Source organism: Hypanus sabinus, chromosome 11 (genome assembly GCF_030144855.1).
Source record: "Hypanus sabinus isolate sHypSab1 chromosome 11, sHypSab1.hap1, whole genome shotgun sequence".
In the NCBI taxonomy this organism is placed as follows: Eukaryota; Metazoa; Chordata; class Chondrichthyes; order Myliobatiformes; family Dasyatidae; genus Hypanus; species Hypanus sabinus.
Window position 1 is genome coordinate 77,020,129 of NC_082716.1, and position 16,067 is coordinate 77,036,195.

The window sequence follows — 16,067 nt, forward strand, 5'->3', positions numbered from 1 at the left end:
GACATGGAAGTCAAAGGTTTGGATACCAGGCTCGTTTCTACAGAGACTTGTATGAAAACACACAAATAGGGGCAGAAACCTGGGGAGAGACTATAGGAGTGTGAAAGATATGCAGAGGCTGAGAGACAGAGGTGTAACAGAGAGAGAGAGAGAGAGAGAGAGAGAAACACACACACACACACACACACACACACACACACACACACACACACACACACACACACACACACACACACACGTCTTGCATACAGGTTAAGTTAACAGGCAGATATCTGGTGATTTCTGGTTGTTAAGCCTATTCCAGCTCACAAAGGAACCACTCATCCCTAACTTACTCTTCCCCAATTTCCATCAAACGCCCCCTGACAAAAGCACAGTAAAGCAAGAAAATGTGCTCCATTTGTGTTGGCAGTGCTGGGGAGGTATGGAAAGGCTCCTCTGATTAATTGCTGTGAGGTTATGAAGAGCTGTATTTCTGATACAGCGATGGAGGAGTGTGTCAATAAAAAAATCATTAAGCTTTGAAGAACTTCAAAATGGTAGCTTCATGCTGCTGTTAAGGGAGACATTTTTCTTCGATTCTTCTCCTCTTTCTGGAGCAGAACGGTGGTGACTCTTGCTGATTGCATTTCACCGTGTTGGAAATGGAGATTTGAAACAACAGCCACGAAACATGCTGGAGAGCAGCAGAGATCGCCGACCTTAGTGAGAACACAGCAGAGGCATGGCCTGGTCAGCGGACCATTGCCCATGGCAGCCTTTGTACAGAAGGACACCTCGACAAGAGTGGTGAAGCAATGCAAGCAATGATTTTATTTTCCTTTCATTATGACACCAGAGAGCCTGACAAAGCGAGGTGGTTAGTCAGAGTGCATTGTATATTTACTTTATTCCTGAATGCATTAAACAGTAATGCCTCAATATCTAAACACCAAGCACCCCATTCACCAACCTCCAACGCCCATGACCCTTTGGCATATTATAAATAGTAATCAGCGCTTTGCTCAAGTGTTCTTAAGGTTACAATGAAAATTTTCCTACACTGTGCTCCTTGGAGAGGAGTACAGTACAAGCACAATTGTTTTGAAAGTATTTATCATTTTTATAGAAATTGTCTTCCAGACAGATTGACCTGCACCACCAAGTTTCCATCACAGCAAAAATAAAAAGATTAACTGTTACTGACGACTGGAACATAAACCAGGATCTGTTTAAATCGCTAATCCTAGCTGCTTCCAGTTAATGAATCAGCGACTGTGGCACAAGTCTTGTTCTGTTTTCTTGCCTCATCCTCTTAAAGGCACATGCTGGAAGACTGTGCGGAACATGGCTTCACACCATCACCATTTTGTATACTACATCCCTCTAGCCTCCTCAGCTCCCGGTGAAACCAACGAATTTCCATGTTGTTGCTGCCATACTGGTGAACCGGTGCTGTAACTTTTCTGGGGATTTAATTTTCATTTATGGTGTGATTAAAACCATTCTAAGAACTAAGAGGCTGTCAGGAAAATCAAAAAATCGCAGATGCCAGAAATTTGAAGTAAAAACAGAAAATGCTGGAAATACTCTACAGGTCAGACAGCATCCGTGGGAAGAGAGGATGAGTTAATCTTTCATTTCCAAGACCATTTGTTAGAATTTGTGGTCTGTCACTACTTTCTGGTCAAGACCTTATGTTATTGGCTTTATATGTAGTATTATTTACCATAGTTTGTGTTTCGAATCTGGTCATGTCACCATTAAAACTTCCTCAGAACATGCATGTTATTTTGGCATGAGATTTTGTTTGAACATGTTCATTGCTCCCACTCCATTCGTAACAGTTCCCATTTTCCCCATTGTGTTCTCAGACATCAACCCAATGCCCAAAGTGGATGACAGCAACACTCGAATCCTCATCAGCTGCTTGGTGGCCATTATTTTTATACTGGTCGCTATCATCGTCATCATCCTTTGGCGGCAGTTTTGGCAGAAGATGTTGGAAAAGGTTTTAAAGTTTACTGAAGATTCTCCCAAATCTCTTTTAGGAATTGCACATTATGTCCTTGGCATGTGAGATATTGTGATTGTAACGATAGATGTCAGGAAAACATAATTCACCAGTGAGAACAGATGCACTGGGTAATTGAAGAATTGTGGAAATAAACAATACTCCAGTGAAAATCAAAACAGGAGGGCAGATGAATGTTTAAAGTGCAAGTTCTTATCAGAACATAGCCTCTGCTGGAAACTGCAGCCTTCGACTTGCTTGCCCTGCTCACCAACAAATTGTGCATTCCAGCATTTTTTGGTTACACCACCATCGGTCCAGACTAGGGAGGGACTGGTTGCATCTTCCCTGGGACAGAAGAGGTTGATGGGGCAGTCGATGCATATACGGGGGAATTATGGGGGGGAAATAATAAGAATCAAGAATCTTTTTCCCATGGTGTAAGCATCTGGAACAAAAGGCATAGAGTGCATAGAAGGAGAGATGTGGGAGGTTTAGAGGGGATCTGAAGTGGAATATTTCATAGAGAATGGTGTGAATCTGGAAAGAGGAGCCAGTGGAGGCAGGTATACTCATGGCATTTAAGAAGCACGTGGGCATGTACTTTAATTACCAAGGCATAGGAAGTTACAGACAAATGGAGGGGTAAATGGGACAAGTATACTGTGAGTGCAATGGTTGGCATGGCTCTGGTGGCTAAAGTATTTCTTTCTGCATCGTACAATTCCGTGACTCTGCATATTTGATAGATGAGATCTACTGTTCATAGTGATTCACATATATAACCACAATTTAACTTGGCAGCATTTTAAAGAATAAGCATTGTATTGAGAACCTAATCAGACTGGGTTTGACTTCTCGAAGTCTGATTCTGAGATAGCAAGAATGGTGCTGTACTAGTCGTACAGTATATCACACACTCAGTCCAACAAACTCACTGTAAGCCTGATAGCTGAACTAATCCTCATGACGTTTCCACTTCTGGTGATATGATAAGATGAGCAATGTGTGCCATGGAGGATTTTATTTTGCTGCCCACTACTTAAGCCAGGTGAAGAAGCTGAAGGTTTTCTAAGTTAATGCACACTAACTCAGAGCTGGCATAGAAATAAGTCTACAATATTTGCTCAATACCATATTTGGCCAAAGAGTGTTTGTGAGCGCTGTGAAGTATATGTTGACCCTACTGATATAGGGGATTTACATTGATTCTATTTCATTGGTTTCCTTTCAGGTTAGCAATGCATTTCATCTCCTAATACAGTCATAAAATTTTACTGATAGGAAGTATATGAAATGGAATTCAGTGCATATTCCTCATATTAGTGAAGCCAATATATATCTCACAGCACCTGGCAATGATGGGGGAAAACGTAGTTAAAGAAAAATTATAATTTTGGGATTAACACATGAAGATGCAATGTGGAATGGATACTGTCTACCAAACTATTATTTATTTCCCACTTGCCACCTTGGTTAGCTTTCTTGGACAGTATGACTTTTATAGCCAAGATCATTCCAATTAGTAATAACCAGCTGATTATTCAAAACAAAAGACTGAAGCATTTACTAACTCAATTAGATTGTATTCTATTTCTTAATTCTATCTCCCCTCTCAAATATGTATGCAACACACAATTGTACCTTCACACACTATTATATATACACTTAGACAAATACTCAGAGATAAACATTCACTCACATAGAAGAGCACATGTGCACACACATATTCCTGTATTCACACGTACTCATGCACTGTCAGTTACACGCTCATGCACACTGCCACGTTTGTGGAAAATGCTTGTCTCATTCTTCAATGGCCTAACTCTAAAATACACCAATCACTCATTGAGGGACGAGTTAAAGTTTGGTTTTACTGACTGAAGACTTCCCTTCCAGGCTTCACGCCGGATGCTGGATGATGAACTTACAGTGAGCCTCTCACTGCAGAGTGAAACAATCATGTTCAACAAGTCCTCCCCACCCAGTGAAGAGGAGTCCAACTCCACCTATGACCGAATATTTCCCCTCGGTCCCGATTACCAGGAGCCATCAAAGCTACTCCGTAAGCTTCCAGAATTTCCTTTGAGCTGGGATGAGCCAGGTGAGGATAATTGGAAGTAGGATATGCTGCTGAATATATTTATGCAATTGCTATCATTTATTTTAGGATGTGGATAGTTGAATCCGAACATCCTACATTTTCCTGCCTCTTTAAGGAATTTCTCTGACTCCATTTAGAACTTTCACTGACAGAATCTGGAACTTAATCAGAGGAGAAATACAGCCAAGTTCTTCACATTAAGATTAAGCCCAATTTCCACCTCTTCAACAGTGAATAAATCAAATGCAGCTTAGGATGTTAGAATCAGCTCTTGAAACAATACAACAGTTTGAAAATGGAGTGGAGGGAATGGTTAACATTTCTTATGGACACGCACTGGTTTCTTCCGGGTGCTCTGGTTTCCTCAAAGACGTATGGTTAGGTTAGTGAGTTGTGAGTATGCTATGTTGGCACTGGAAGTGTGGCAACATTTGTGGGCTGTCCCAATGCCATCCTCAGACTGTTATGGTCCTTGATGCAAAATGACATATCTGTCTCTTTAACTCCGCATAGTCTGTTAAATTGGAAGAGGGTCCACAGAATTTTTGCTTAACCTGCAAAGGCTTTTCCCCCTCTGTTGTTTCTTCTCTACGTAATTCACAGGGCTCTTGACTGCATCTCTTATTTCCAAAATTTCTGCTCTCATCCCCTGTACTCCTGTCTGAGTAAGGATAGAGCTTTTCTTTACCTTGCCTTCCAAACATCAACCTCCATACCAACAGATAATATCCACCACCTTTAATAGGATTCCTCCTCCAGTCTTCTTCTTCCCCTCCACTTTCAGAATTCCGAAGGGACTATTCCCTCCATAACTCCCTGGTCCATCCTTCCATCTCCATCAATCACTTCTTTCACAGAATATCTCTATATAGAATGGAAGCATAAAACAGGGCTTTCCTTTAATTCTGCATTTGAGTATGACTTCTGTCTTCTACTCCTACGATACCCCAACATGCGGTCATGGGACAGCTCTTCCTGCATAGTGCAGCCCTTGGGGCTCATTGTTGAACTCAATAGCTTCTAGCAAACATCCCTGCTTTACCTCTCTACCCAGATGTGGTACACAAGTCTTCTCATTTTGATCTACTTCTTTTTATCTATTTAACTCGAGCAGTTGAATTTTAGGTGTTATTTTAACAACTTTGTTCTGCACCATAATCACAGGTGCCCCTCTCTTCTCTCCACCTCTCCCCTCTCTGCAACTTAAAACATGCTTTTCTCACCTTTCTAGTTCATACGAAGCTTCCTTGACTCAAATTGTTGAATCTATCTCTCACCTCGCTGATGCTCCTTAACTTCCAGCAATTTCTGCTTTTATATTGAAAACTCTGGAACTATTTCTAACCTAATGGAATATGATGGTGGTTACTGGACACTAACCATCTCAGTACTGGTGAGCAATAAACAAGGTTTTCAAAATACAATATATATTTACGCTGCAAAAATTAATAGTGCATGTTAATTTCTTTGGGAGGTTTTTAGCTTCGTGAAAAGGGTTTGAAAGCCATCTAACATTTGAAGAAAGAAAACTATATGATGTTGCCATAGTGCTTATATGAAGTGTTACCAAGCAAAGAGAATGATTCTATTACATCACTTTTTAATACTGATTTTGATCCTACAAGGAAACATTTAACACCAACAATGTTTTTCCTTTCTAAACTTTCAGGATGATTGTGGCACCTCAGTGTAAGATGAACTAAACTGTTCTTATTTTTGCTATCAGGATGTAGCAGTGACTATGCAAAGCCACTTGGTGCTCCACAGGATAACGTGCCACACTATGCAGAGGCTGATATTGTGAACCTGCAGGGTGTCACTGGAAGTAACACCTATTCTGTCCCTGCTGTAACTATGGATTTGCTGTCCGGTAAAGATGTGGCTGTGGAGGAGTTCCCACGAAAACTGCTGACCTTTAAGGAAAAGATCGGAGAAGGACAGTTTGGGGAGGTTGGAATGCTTTCAGTATAATTTGCCATTGAACACAAAAATATAAGTATATCTGGCATAAAAGTCATTTATTTGGCCCATCGAGCCTAGTCACCTGTTCAGCCAGACTGTGGCTGATCAATGTCTCAGCTATAGCACAAGCAGACTTTGCTCTATGTTCTTTAATGATCTATACAGATTTCCAAGCTGCTGTTAACCAAGCATCCATAGGCTTCTGAGGAAGGGAGTCCCCATTCTCCTTTCTGTAGATCTTGAGTGATCCTTACTGTTACTTTTTTGCAACTCCAAAAACAAAACGAAACAAAAGCACAGGAGCCTGGAGATGCATGTCTACCTAGTTTCTTTTCTTTAGTGAGGTGCTCTCACATGATATGGTGGTGTAATTACATAAAACATTCATGTGCTACTTGCATATAACTTGTGCAAACAAAGCATGCTTATTCAGCTGATATATTTATGATATTACATAAATATCACTAAAATATTGAATACACTAGACTTGACAGCCTAAATTTAACTTTAAAATCTTATACATCTGTGCCATTCAATTTCCCAACAGATGAAATAAATTTATCTGTATTTATGTTATCATTTCCTTTTAAAGTTTTAAGCATTTTAGAGTCAAACAGAGTTATAAGGTTGTACAGCAATGATACAGGCCCTTTGGCCCATCACACCAATGCTGACCTTTCTGGACATCAACACAAGATCTACAAACATTCTTAAATATATTCAGCAAACAAACCTCTGCAGTTTATCTATGGTAGAAAATTCTGCAGGTTCACCATCTTGAGTGAAGAAATTTTACTTCACCTCCGTCATAAATGTCTTGTCCTGTATCTTGAGATTGTGATTCCTAGTTCAGAACAATCTATTAAGGGGAAAGATCATCTCTACACCAAATCTGTTTAACTCATTCGGTGATCTCCTCTCATTCTTCTAAACACTGGTAAATACATGCCAAGTTAACCCAATCTTTCCATGTCCTAGCAGTCCCACCATTCCAGGAATTATTTGATAAACTATTGCAGTCCCACTGTAGCAAACTTTATTCATTTTTAGGTCAGGGGAATAAAACTGCACATCCTATTCCAGATTGCAACAACTGCTGATGTCTGGACACAAAAGACTGCAGGCTCTGGAATTTAGAGTAACAATCGGCCTACTGGAGGAACTTTGCAGGTTGAATGGCATTTGTAGGAGAAAAGGAAATGGTCGCTATTTTCTTGCCACAGATGCTGTCCAACTGGCAGAGTTCCTCCAGCTGTTTGTTTGTAACAGATAATGTGTCAGGCTTTTAAATGTACCATTCCTTAACTAAGCTTTCCATACAAAAATCTACGTATACTTAAGCTCCAATTTTTAATTACCTCAGGTCCACCTTTGTGAAGCAGAAGGGATGCAAGAGTACATAGACAAAGAATTTCCATTTGATATTTGCACCAATCAGCCAGCTCTGGTAGCAGTAAAGATGCTACGATCAGATGCCAATAAGAATGCCAGGTAAGGGCCCCAGATCACTTTTTCTAATTGACAGGATGTTACCCTTGCAACTGTTGATGAACTTTCGGTTGCAATAAGTACAAGTTGGCATTCCAGTCAGACCCTCTGGAAACGGATTTTTTTGTTGATACTTTGCTAATCCCTGGCATTGTCTATTGGCAATGCAACGCCATGGGTCGGGTGGTCAATACTGTTAAGCTTGTAAGTACAGAATTCATTCTCCCACGAGAAGGTTGAGCCTTCTCACTAACTCAAATTCACGAAATTATTTAGCTTAATTTCACCAGTTATAGTGGCTAACTAATACCCTGCTAACTGGGTGGGCTGAACTAGTTCAGAATTCAGAACTGAAATCAGGTTTATTATTGCTGTCCGGGGCACCCTGGAAACAGCGATCTTGTGTAGCACAGCTCGATAGATATGATTAAATATTCCCATTTCAACCTGATACAGCTTAGAATCATAACTGCTTCCAAGGTCGGTACAATGAATAAATATGTCTAAATGCGATTGAATAAACTGTCGCTTCTTAAAACCGACAGAAACAATGGCGATTGTGGCTGCACTTCTCGCTGCCATTTCATGTGGGAAGTATGGCTGGGGATCAGGAATTCAGGTGCGTTTGAAAAGAATGGGGTTTTAGACTCCCGGTTCCGCTTGTCTTGTTGGCAAACGTATGGTCTCTAGTAAGTAAAATTGAACATCTCAGGGCTAGGGGGCTGTATCAGAGGGACATTAGGACCCCGTCCGTCCTTTGCTTCCCGGAATCCTGATTAACCCCTTCTGTACCAGATGCAGCGAGTCGGATTGATGGGTTTAATGTGCACCGTCAGGATCTGAGTGTCGAGTCCCTCAAAAGCAGAGGTAGAGGTGTATGCCTCACTATCAACTCCTCTTGCTGCACAAGTGTATTAGTGTTGTCCCGATTCTGCTCATCGAAATTCAGTGCATCCATTTTACCTGCTGCGGGAAATGTCTGCGATCATTTCAGTAATGGGGTACATTCCACCTCAGGCCAATGTCAAACAGGCTCTGGATGATCTGAGCAATGTGATCAACATGCACAGAACAGCGCACCCTGATGCCTTCACCGTCATTTTGGCGGATTTTAACCAGACAGCTTGAAAAAGTCATTCAATACCATCAATAAATACCATCAGCAAATCACTTGTGGTACCAGAGGAAGCAACACACTGGACTACTGTTACACCACCATCAAGAAGGCCTGCCATGCTGTTCCACACTTCGGGAAGTCTTATCTCTTGGCTGTACTTCTACTCACGGAGTATTGGCAGAGACTGAAGACTGCAGCACCAGTAGTGAGGACCAAGAAGGTGTGGACAAGGGAAGCACAGAGCACTTACAGGACTGCTTTGAATCGGTGGACTAGAATACACTGAGAGATTCATCTTCAAATCTGGGTGAAAATGCTGCAGTTGTTACCAACTGCATTAAAACTTGTGTGGATGAGTGTGTGCCTATGAAAAATTGCTGTACATTCCCAAACCAAAAGCCATGGATGAACCAGGGGGTCAGGGGCTGAAGGTTAGATCTGTGGTATTTAAGTCTGGTGACCCAAGCCTGTACAAGAAAACCATGTATGACTTGCAGAGGGCTATTTCAAGTGTAAAAAGACAATTCCAAGCAAGGTTGGAGGCGACTTCGAATGCACGTCAACTCTGGCAGGGTTTGTAAGACATTACTTCCTACAAAGCGAAACCCAATAGCAGGAATAGCAGCGATGCTTCACTACCAGCTGAGCTCAACACCTTCTATGTCCGCTTTGAAAGTGAGAATATAACTACAGCTGTGAAGATCCCTGCTGCACCTTGAGACCTCTATCTCGGAGGCCGATGTTAGGCTGTCTTTAAGGAGGGTGAATCTTCGCGAAGTGGCAGGCCACTTCGATTGAGTACCTATAAGGCTATGAAAATGTTGCCAAGCAACTGGCTGGTGTATTCAAGGACATTTTCAACCTCTCACTGCTACGGTCGTAAGTTCCCACCTGCTTCAAAAAGGCAACAATTATACCAGTGCCTAAGAAGAGTATTCTGAGCTGCCTTAATGACTATCGTCCAGTAGCACTCACATCTACAGTGACAAAATACTTTGAGAAGTTGGTCACGGCTAGAATGAACTCCAGCCTCAGCAAAGACCTGGACCCATTGCAATTTGCCTATTACCACAGCTGACGCAATCTCAATGGCTCTTCAAATAGCTTTAGATCATCTGGACAATACAAACACCTATGTCAAGATACGGCATAGGTGTTCATTGACTATAGCTCAACGTTTAACACCATCATTCCCACAGTCTTGATTGATAAACTATAAAACCTGGGCTTCAGCACCTCCCTCTGCAATTGGATCCTCAACTTCCTAACTGGAAGACCACAATCTGTGCAGATTTGTGATAGTATCTCCTCCTCACTGACTATCAACACTGGCACACCTCAGGGGTGTGTGCTTAGTCCACTGCGCTACTCCCTCAATACCCACGATTGTTTCTCTAGGCATAGCTCAAATACCATCTTTAAATTTGTTGATGATACAACCATTTTTGGTAGAATCACAGATGGAGATGAGAGAGTGTATAGGAGCAAGAGATACCAGCTTGTTGAGTGTTGTCACGACAACAATCTTGCACTCAATGTCAGCAAGAACAACAAACTGATTGTGGACTTCAGGAAGCGGAAGAATTGGGAATATGGCCAATCCTCATAGATGGATCAGAAGTGGAGAGCGTGAGCAATTTCAAGTTCCGGGGTGTCAAGATCTCTGAGGACCTAACCTGGTCCCAACATATCAGTGCAGCTATAAAGAAGTACAGTGCAAGACATAAAAATTACTACAAGTTACAAAATAAATAAATAGTGCAAAAGATGAACAACTAGCTAGTGTCATGAGTTCTTGGACCATTCAGAAGTCTGATATCAGAGGAGAAGAAGCTATTCTTAAAACATTGACTGTGGGTCTTCAGGCTCCTGTGCCTCCTCCCCGTTAACAGTAATGCAAATAAGGCATGTCCCAGAGGGAACAGGATTTTAATGGTGGATGCCAAATGAGCCAAAAGAACGTAACTTCAAATCCTACCATCTGAATAAAGTCTCAAACTTGAGGAAGAATGCCTTCTATCAGACTGTTGTGAAACTTTGGAATTCCCCATCCCAGTGACTTTCCCTGAATGAACCATTAGATCTGTTCAAGGTTGAGACAGGCGCATTTCTGGTGTAACGGGGAATCAAGAGTCATGGATTCAGACTTGAATGAGGAAGAGGTCAAGAGCAGATTAACCGTTGATTTTGGGTCTGAAACATTAGCCTATTTCTCTTCCTACAGATGCAGCCTGGCCTGCTGAGTATTTCCAGCATTTTTTCTTATTTTAAATTTCTAGCATATGCAGTTTTATTTGATTTTCACACCTAATAGTTTCACTCACCCACAGTCTCAACCAAAATTGACACACATCCATATGTAGGCCTATTTCAACACATTGGATCCCCATAAGTATTTCTGTTGACTTCCACCTTAATTTTTGGAGCCACACTTTACCCTAAAATGTAATCAATCTAATTGCTCTTCTGCAGAAATGACTTCCTAAAAGAAATCAAGATCATGTCGCGGCTGAAAGATCCAAACATTATCCGGTTGTTGGCTGTCTGTATCAGGGATGACCCACTCTGTATGATCACAGAATACATGGAAAATGGGGACCTTAATCAGTTTTTAACTCGCCATGAACCAGAAGGTGCAGAGCCAATGGCAAGCAATGCTCCCATTGTAAGGTAAGATGTCTATGAGCAGTTAGTCAAAATCAGTTTCATAGCTCGGTGACATTATTATGTAACAGAAATATCTATGTGGCACAGGTTTGTATTAGTGAAAATGCATGAATGTGAATTGCAAAAGATTTGGCATATTTTACTGTGAGTCCTTACAGGCTATGACAGGGGAAATTATGCCAAGGAATATGGAATTAGCAGAGAAATTAAACCTATTTTTCCTTTGGGGGTGGAAATCTGGGTAGGCTAAGATGTGCTTCCCAAGATGTAATGGTCATTTGCCTCTCTAAACCTCTACAGTCCCTAATTGTTATTGGATAGGAAGTTCAAGAAATTTGACTCAGGATATTGTATCTGTTATCAAGGAAGAAGACACAGAAAATCTCCTGGAAATAGTGGATGTTAACAAGTATGTGATTCACAAGGAGGTAAATGAAATTAGCATTTGTGAAGTTACTGGAAGAGAAAGCCAATAAGCCCCTGGGATCTGATAACCTTTATTGCCAAGTTCTGAAAGTAGTGGCTATAGCTGGGGTGGAGACAGAGCTTCTCATTTTCCAAAGTTCCGTGATCTGGATCTGGATCTGGTTAATGAAAGGGAAACCTTGCATGTTTTTGTTAGTTTTTGAGGAAGTACCTGTAGGAACCAGTAGATTGTTTGGACCTTCAGGAGGTCTTTGATGAGGTGCCACCTATTAGGAGTTACATACTGGCATACAGTGAGGTGTGAATAATAATCAGAAAACAAAGAAAAGGAATAAGTGCTATTTTCATGTTGAAAGCTATAACTTTGTGGGGTGATATAGGAATTGAGGTTGAGGCTCAAGCTGTTCACAACCTAGGTGAATGATTTAGGTAAGTGGACTAAGTGTAATATATCCAAATTTGAAGATGATCCAAAGTTGGGTGACATTGCGAGTTGTGAGAAGAATGCACAAAGCTTCAAAGAGATATAGACAGGATAACTGAGTGGACAACGAGATAGCAGATGTGCAGATAGAGCAAGCAATAACTTGGCTGTGTTCTTCAGTACACTACAACGTATTACTGAAGTAACATAGGATTATGATGAGACAACGCCTGGAAAATTGTGTGCAGGTCTGGTCTCTCCAATAGTGGAAATATACGTTTGCGATGGAAGGGATACAGGAGTCACCAGATTGATTCATAGGATAGCACTAGGAAAGCAAATTTAAATAATTTGGAAATATTTTTTTTTAAATATCTCGCAGCATCAAAGTAAAGAAGATGTGAGTAAATGTTTTGGGTTGACAACCCTTCATTAGGACTAGGAAATATAGGAAAATATCTTTCAGACATTTGGGGATGGTGAAGAGGATAAAGTGAATGGTTGTGCTAATGTTTGTTTTCTCCTACCTAGCTATCCCAATCTCATACTGATGGCCATGCAAATAGCTTCAGGCATGAAATACCTCTCCTCCCTCAACTTTGTTCACCGTGACCTTGCCACTCGAAACTGCTTGGTGGGAAAGAACTACACGATCAAGATAGCGGACTTTGGCATGAGTCGTAATCTGTACAGCGGGGATTATTACCGTATCCAGGGACGAGCTGTGCTTCCCATTCGCTGGATGTCCTGGGAGAGTATTCTACTGGTGAGGAACTTGAGCTGATTACAACTTAGTGACCATGTCGGAGAGAGAGAATGAAAACACATCCTCCCATTCTGCTGGTTACTGGGTGGTCTGTGCAGATTTGATAGGTGAAAGACAATTCCAAGCCATCTGACTCTATAAGCATTATAAAATGTAATTTGAGAAGATTTTTTTTTAAACTCGGAAATTGAAATGAAGCCACGTGAAAATAATTAGTAGTATTTTGCAAGCATATAATTAATATACAGGATGACATAAGGATGTAACAGTTAAGTTCATAGACAGAGGCAGCGAGTATGGCATAAATATCAAATGGTTAGAGAGATGGCCAGGAGCAGGAGGTAAGCTTAGATTTGTTGGTTTTCTGCTTATTGGGGCACATCTTCCAATGCCTCAAGTCTGTTGGCCTACTGCTATTTGTTCTAGTGTGGTCCCCAAGCCCAATCTTCTGGAACCAAGCTTCCAGCAGTATGCCAGATTGCAGTCTAGAGCCTGGCTGCTCTACAATGGAATTCAACAAACAGGGTCACTTTTGAGTAAATGACGGAGAGAAAAAAGCAAAAATGAGATCTGCTTGAAAGTGATCGAAAGGAAACCTGACACTCTCTTTGACTCCAACATAAAAAAACGTGATATACTGTATGTTTAATACTCTCCCTAAACAGCATTTAGTGCATCATTACTCCTGCTTAGATCCCACAAGTTCCTCAGACCAAAGGGGATATGGGATAATGTGACTCTAATCAGGTCACGGAGAAGGCATCTTCTTTCTTCTGCGCTTACGAAGATCCAGACACACGAGAAACATTTATGTGGATAAGAAGGATGATTTGTGAGCTGCCAAGAAAATGCAGAATGATGCTTTGAAGCTGCAACTCCTGTTTATCTGTCATAGAGATGAGACTTAAATTTTTGCCATTCAGCAATGCTATGCTCCACTCTGCACCAGTATTGTAGTGAGCAGTCAGCTGTGTTTCAACATGGAAGCAAACTCTTTTCTGCAATGGGAAGAATATCAAGGGATTTTTTAAGATAGCTAATCCATGGCAAAATGACCTTGCTTGTTAAAAATCAAAGTGATTATTTACAACAACCCTTCATTTGGGCTGTACTAAATCCAGAAGCAAGACCTCAGCCTTTCCCTGCAGGGAATCAATTAGATCAGCATATTTCCTCACCTCCCAGAGAGAGCTTTGAAGTTCCCTTTGAGTTGAATTCTCCTGAAAGTTCCTGTAAGTCTGTGCCCACATATTGGTCAACCCACTCCTTTATCCAATGTAGTTGGAATGTTATTTCCAAGCAAAATTGCTAATAGTTTGCAATTGGAACATTTTACTTTATAAAAATTATTTGCATGGTAACGTAATAAACACTTCCTGAGGTTCTGGACATCATCTTGATGCTGCAAGTAACAATTATTTGTCAGTTTAACACTGTCTATGCCTCCTTCTGTTCTGTTTCAGTCACAATTTCTCTTCTAGTTAAGAAAGTGGCTGTATATTCCTGATTAACTAATAAAGATTGTGAATCATGATTATTTTTCCTGCTTCCTGTTCAGGGCAAGTTTACTACAGCTAGCGATGTTTGGGCTTTTGGAGTTACCTTGTGGGAATCCTTGACTTTCTGCCGAGAACAGCCCTATTCCCAGTTGTCAGATGAGCAAGTCATTGAAAACACTGGCGAGTTTTTCAGAGACCAGGAGCGGCAGGTAAGTTAAGGCTTTGTCAGTATTAAACTTATTGGGCAGGTCAGCTATTGCTTCAAGATTATGGGTCTCCAGCCATGATTGTTTCAGCATTGTCCCAAATGTAATCTTCTCCTGGGAACCTAATTGCCAGCAATATGCTCAGGCTGAACAGTTTTGGCAGCCAGGATGTCCCAAAGTCCTGGCTAAAGGACTGTCAGTGAAGTCAGTGTTACAGATTTTTTTTTTAATGTGAAGGATGTTCATAAACATTCAGTAACACTAATGACAATTTTAGAAAACAAAAGTACTATTTGTTTTCACATTTAATACTGGAAGTATAGCAACCGTCAATGGTTAAAGCAGCTGAGCTGCAATCCAGGCACCTAGATTAAAAATATCAGAGTTCAAACCCCATCATGGGACCTGTGGAATTTAAGTTCCTCGAGAATTTTAAAGAACAAGATGTAGTCATTAGTACCTAAATGTCATTTAAAACCATTCTTGTTCACAAATGTCATGCAAGGAAAGAAATGCCCATTTATAGCTGGTTTGTCTTCTAAATCACCCTAGATCTAACTTCGTAATTGTATGTAACAAGTCACTCAGTCCAAAGACTACTTGTAATGGGCAATGATATCCTGGTCCTGAAAAGTGGGGGGGAAAAATAATTTTAAAAAAAATGTAGGTAATTAGAAATAACTCCACACCCTTTTCTTTCTAAAGTTCAAACTCACCTCTATAAAATATGATGCCATTTATGTCAGGATAAAAGTCTGATACTTTAATATAAGCACTAAAAAGTCTGCAGATGCTGGAAATCCAAAGTGCTGGAGGAACTCAGCAGATCAGGTAGCATTTACGGAAATGAATAAACAGTCGCTGTTTCAGGCCGAGACCCTCCTTCAGGATTTTAATACAGACACATTTTAAAACCAATACATAACTCACACAGAAATATCAAAATAAAATAATTTGTCTAATTTTCATCATAAACAATTCAAATATACATTAACTGATTAGAATTCATTACACTGAATGATTGTGATTTCATCTAAATGGTAATTAGGATTCAGGAAATGTTAGATTAATCAGGAACAATCAGTTAAATGTCCCAGAAATTTAATACTATGATCTAGAGTCTAGACTAATGTAAAATCATAATGAATCCAAAATAAAAATCTGATCTCAAGGATCAACTATAATCTCATAAAGAGACCTACACTTTTGATACCCTTTCAAAAGAATACATTTTCTGCAGGCATTGAATTTATTTTTCCTAAAATCTTCTCCAATAATTTTCAGATTGATAAACATTTTCTATTTCAACACAACCTAGGCTGGAATTAACCAGACTTATTATAACATATAACAATCACAGCACGGAAACAGGCCATCTCGGTCCTCCTAATGCATGCCAAACTCTTAATCTCACC

The 16,067-nt window shown here is 40.5% G+C and overlaps 1 protein-coding gene across 3 annotated transcripts in view; it reads left to right on the forward strand.

Moving 5' to 3' along the window:
- ddr2a (discoidin domain receptor tyrosine kinase 2a) overlaps positions 1-16,067 on the forward strand; it is a 158,463-nt gene that overhangs the window by 138,483 nt on the left and 3,913 nt on the right. For all 3 annotated transcript variants that reach the window (XM_059984746.1, XM_059984747.1, XM_059984748.1), the window contains 7 exons: positions 1,854-1,990; positions 3,893-4,097; positions 5,824-6,047; positions 7,423-7,550; positions 11,137-11,334; positions 12,713-12,947; positions 14,506-14,655. In XM_059984746.1, coding sequence (XP_059840729.1) covers positions 1,854-1,990; positions 3,893-4,097; positions 5,824-6,047; positions 7,423-7,550; positions 11,137-11,334; positions 12,713-12,947; positions 14,506-14,655 — 1,277 coding nt within the window. The remainder of the gene's footprint in view (positions 1-1,853; positions 1,991-3,892; positions 4,098-5,823; positions 6,048-7,422; positions 7,551-11,136; positions 11,335-12,712; positions 12,948-14,505; positions 14,656-16,067) is intronic.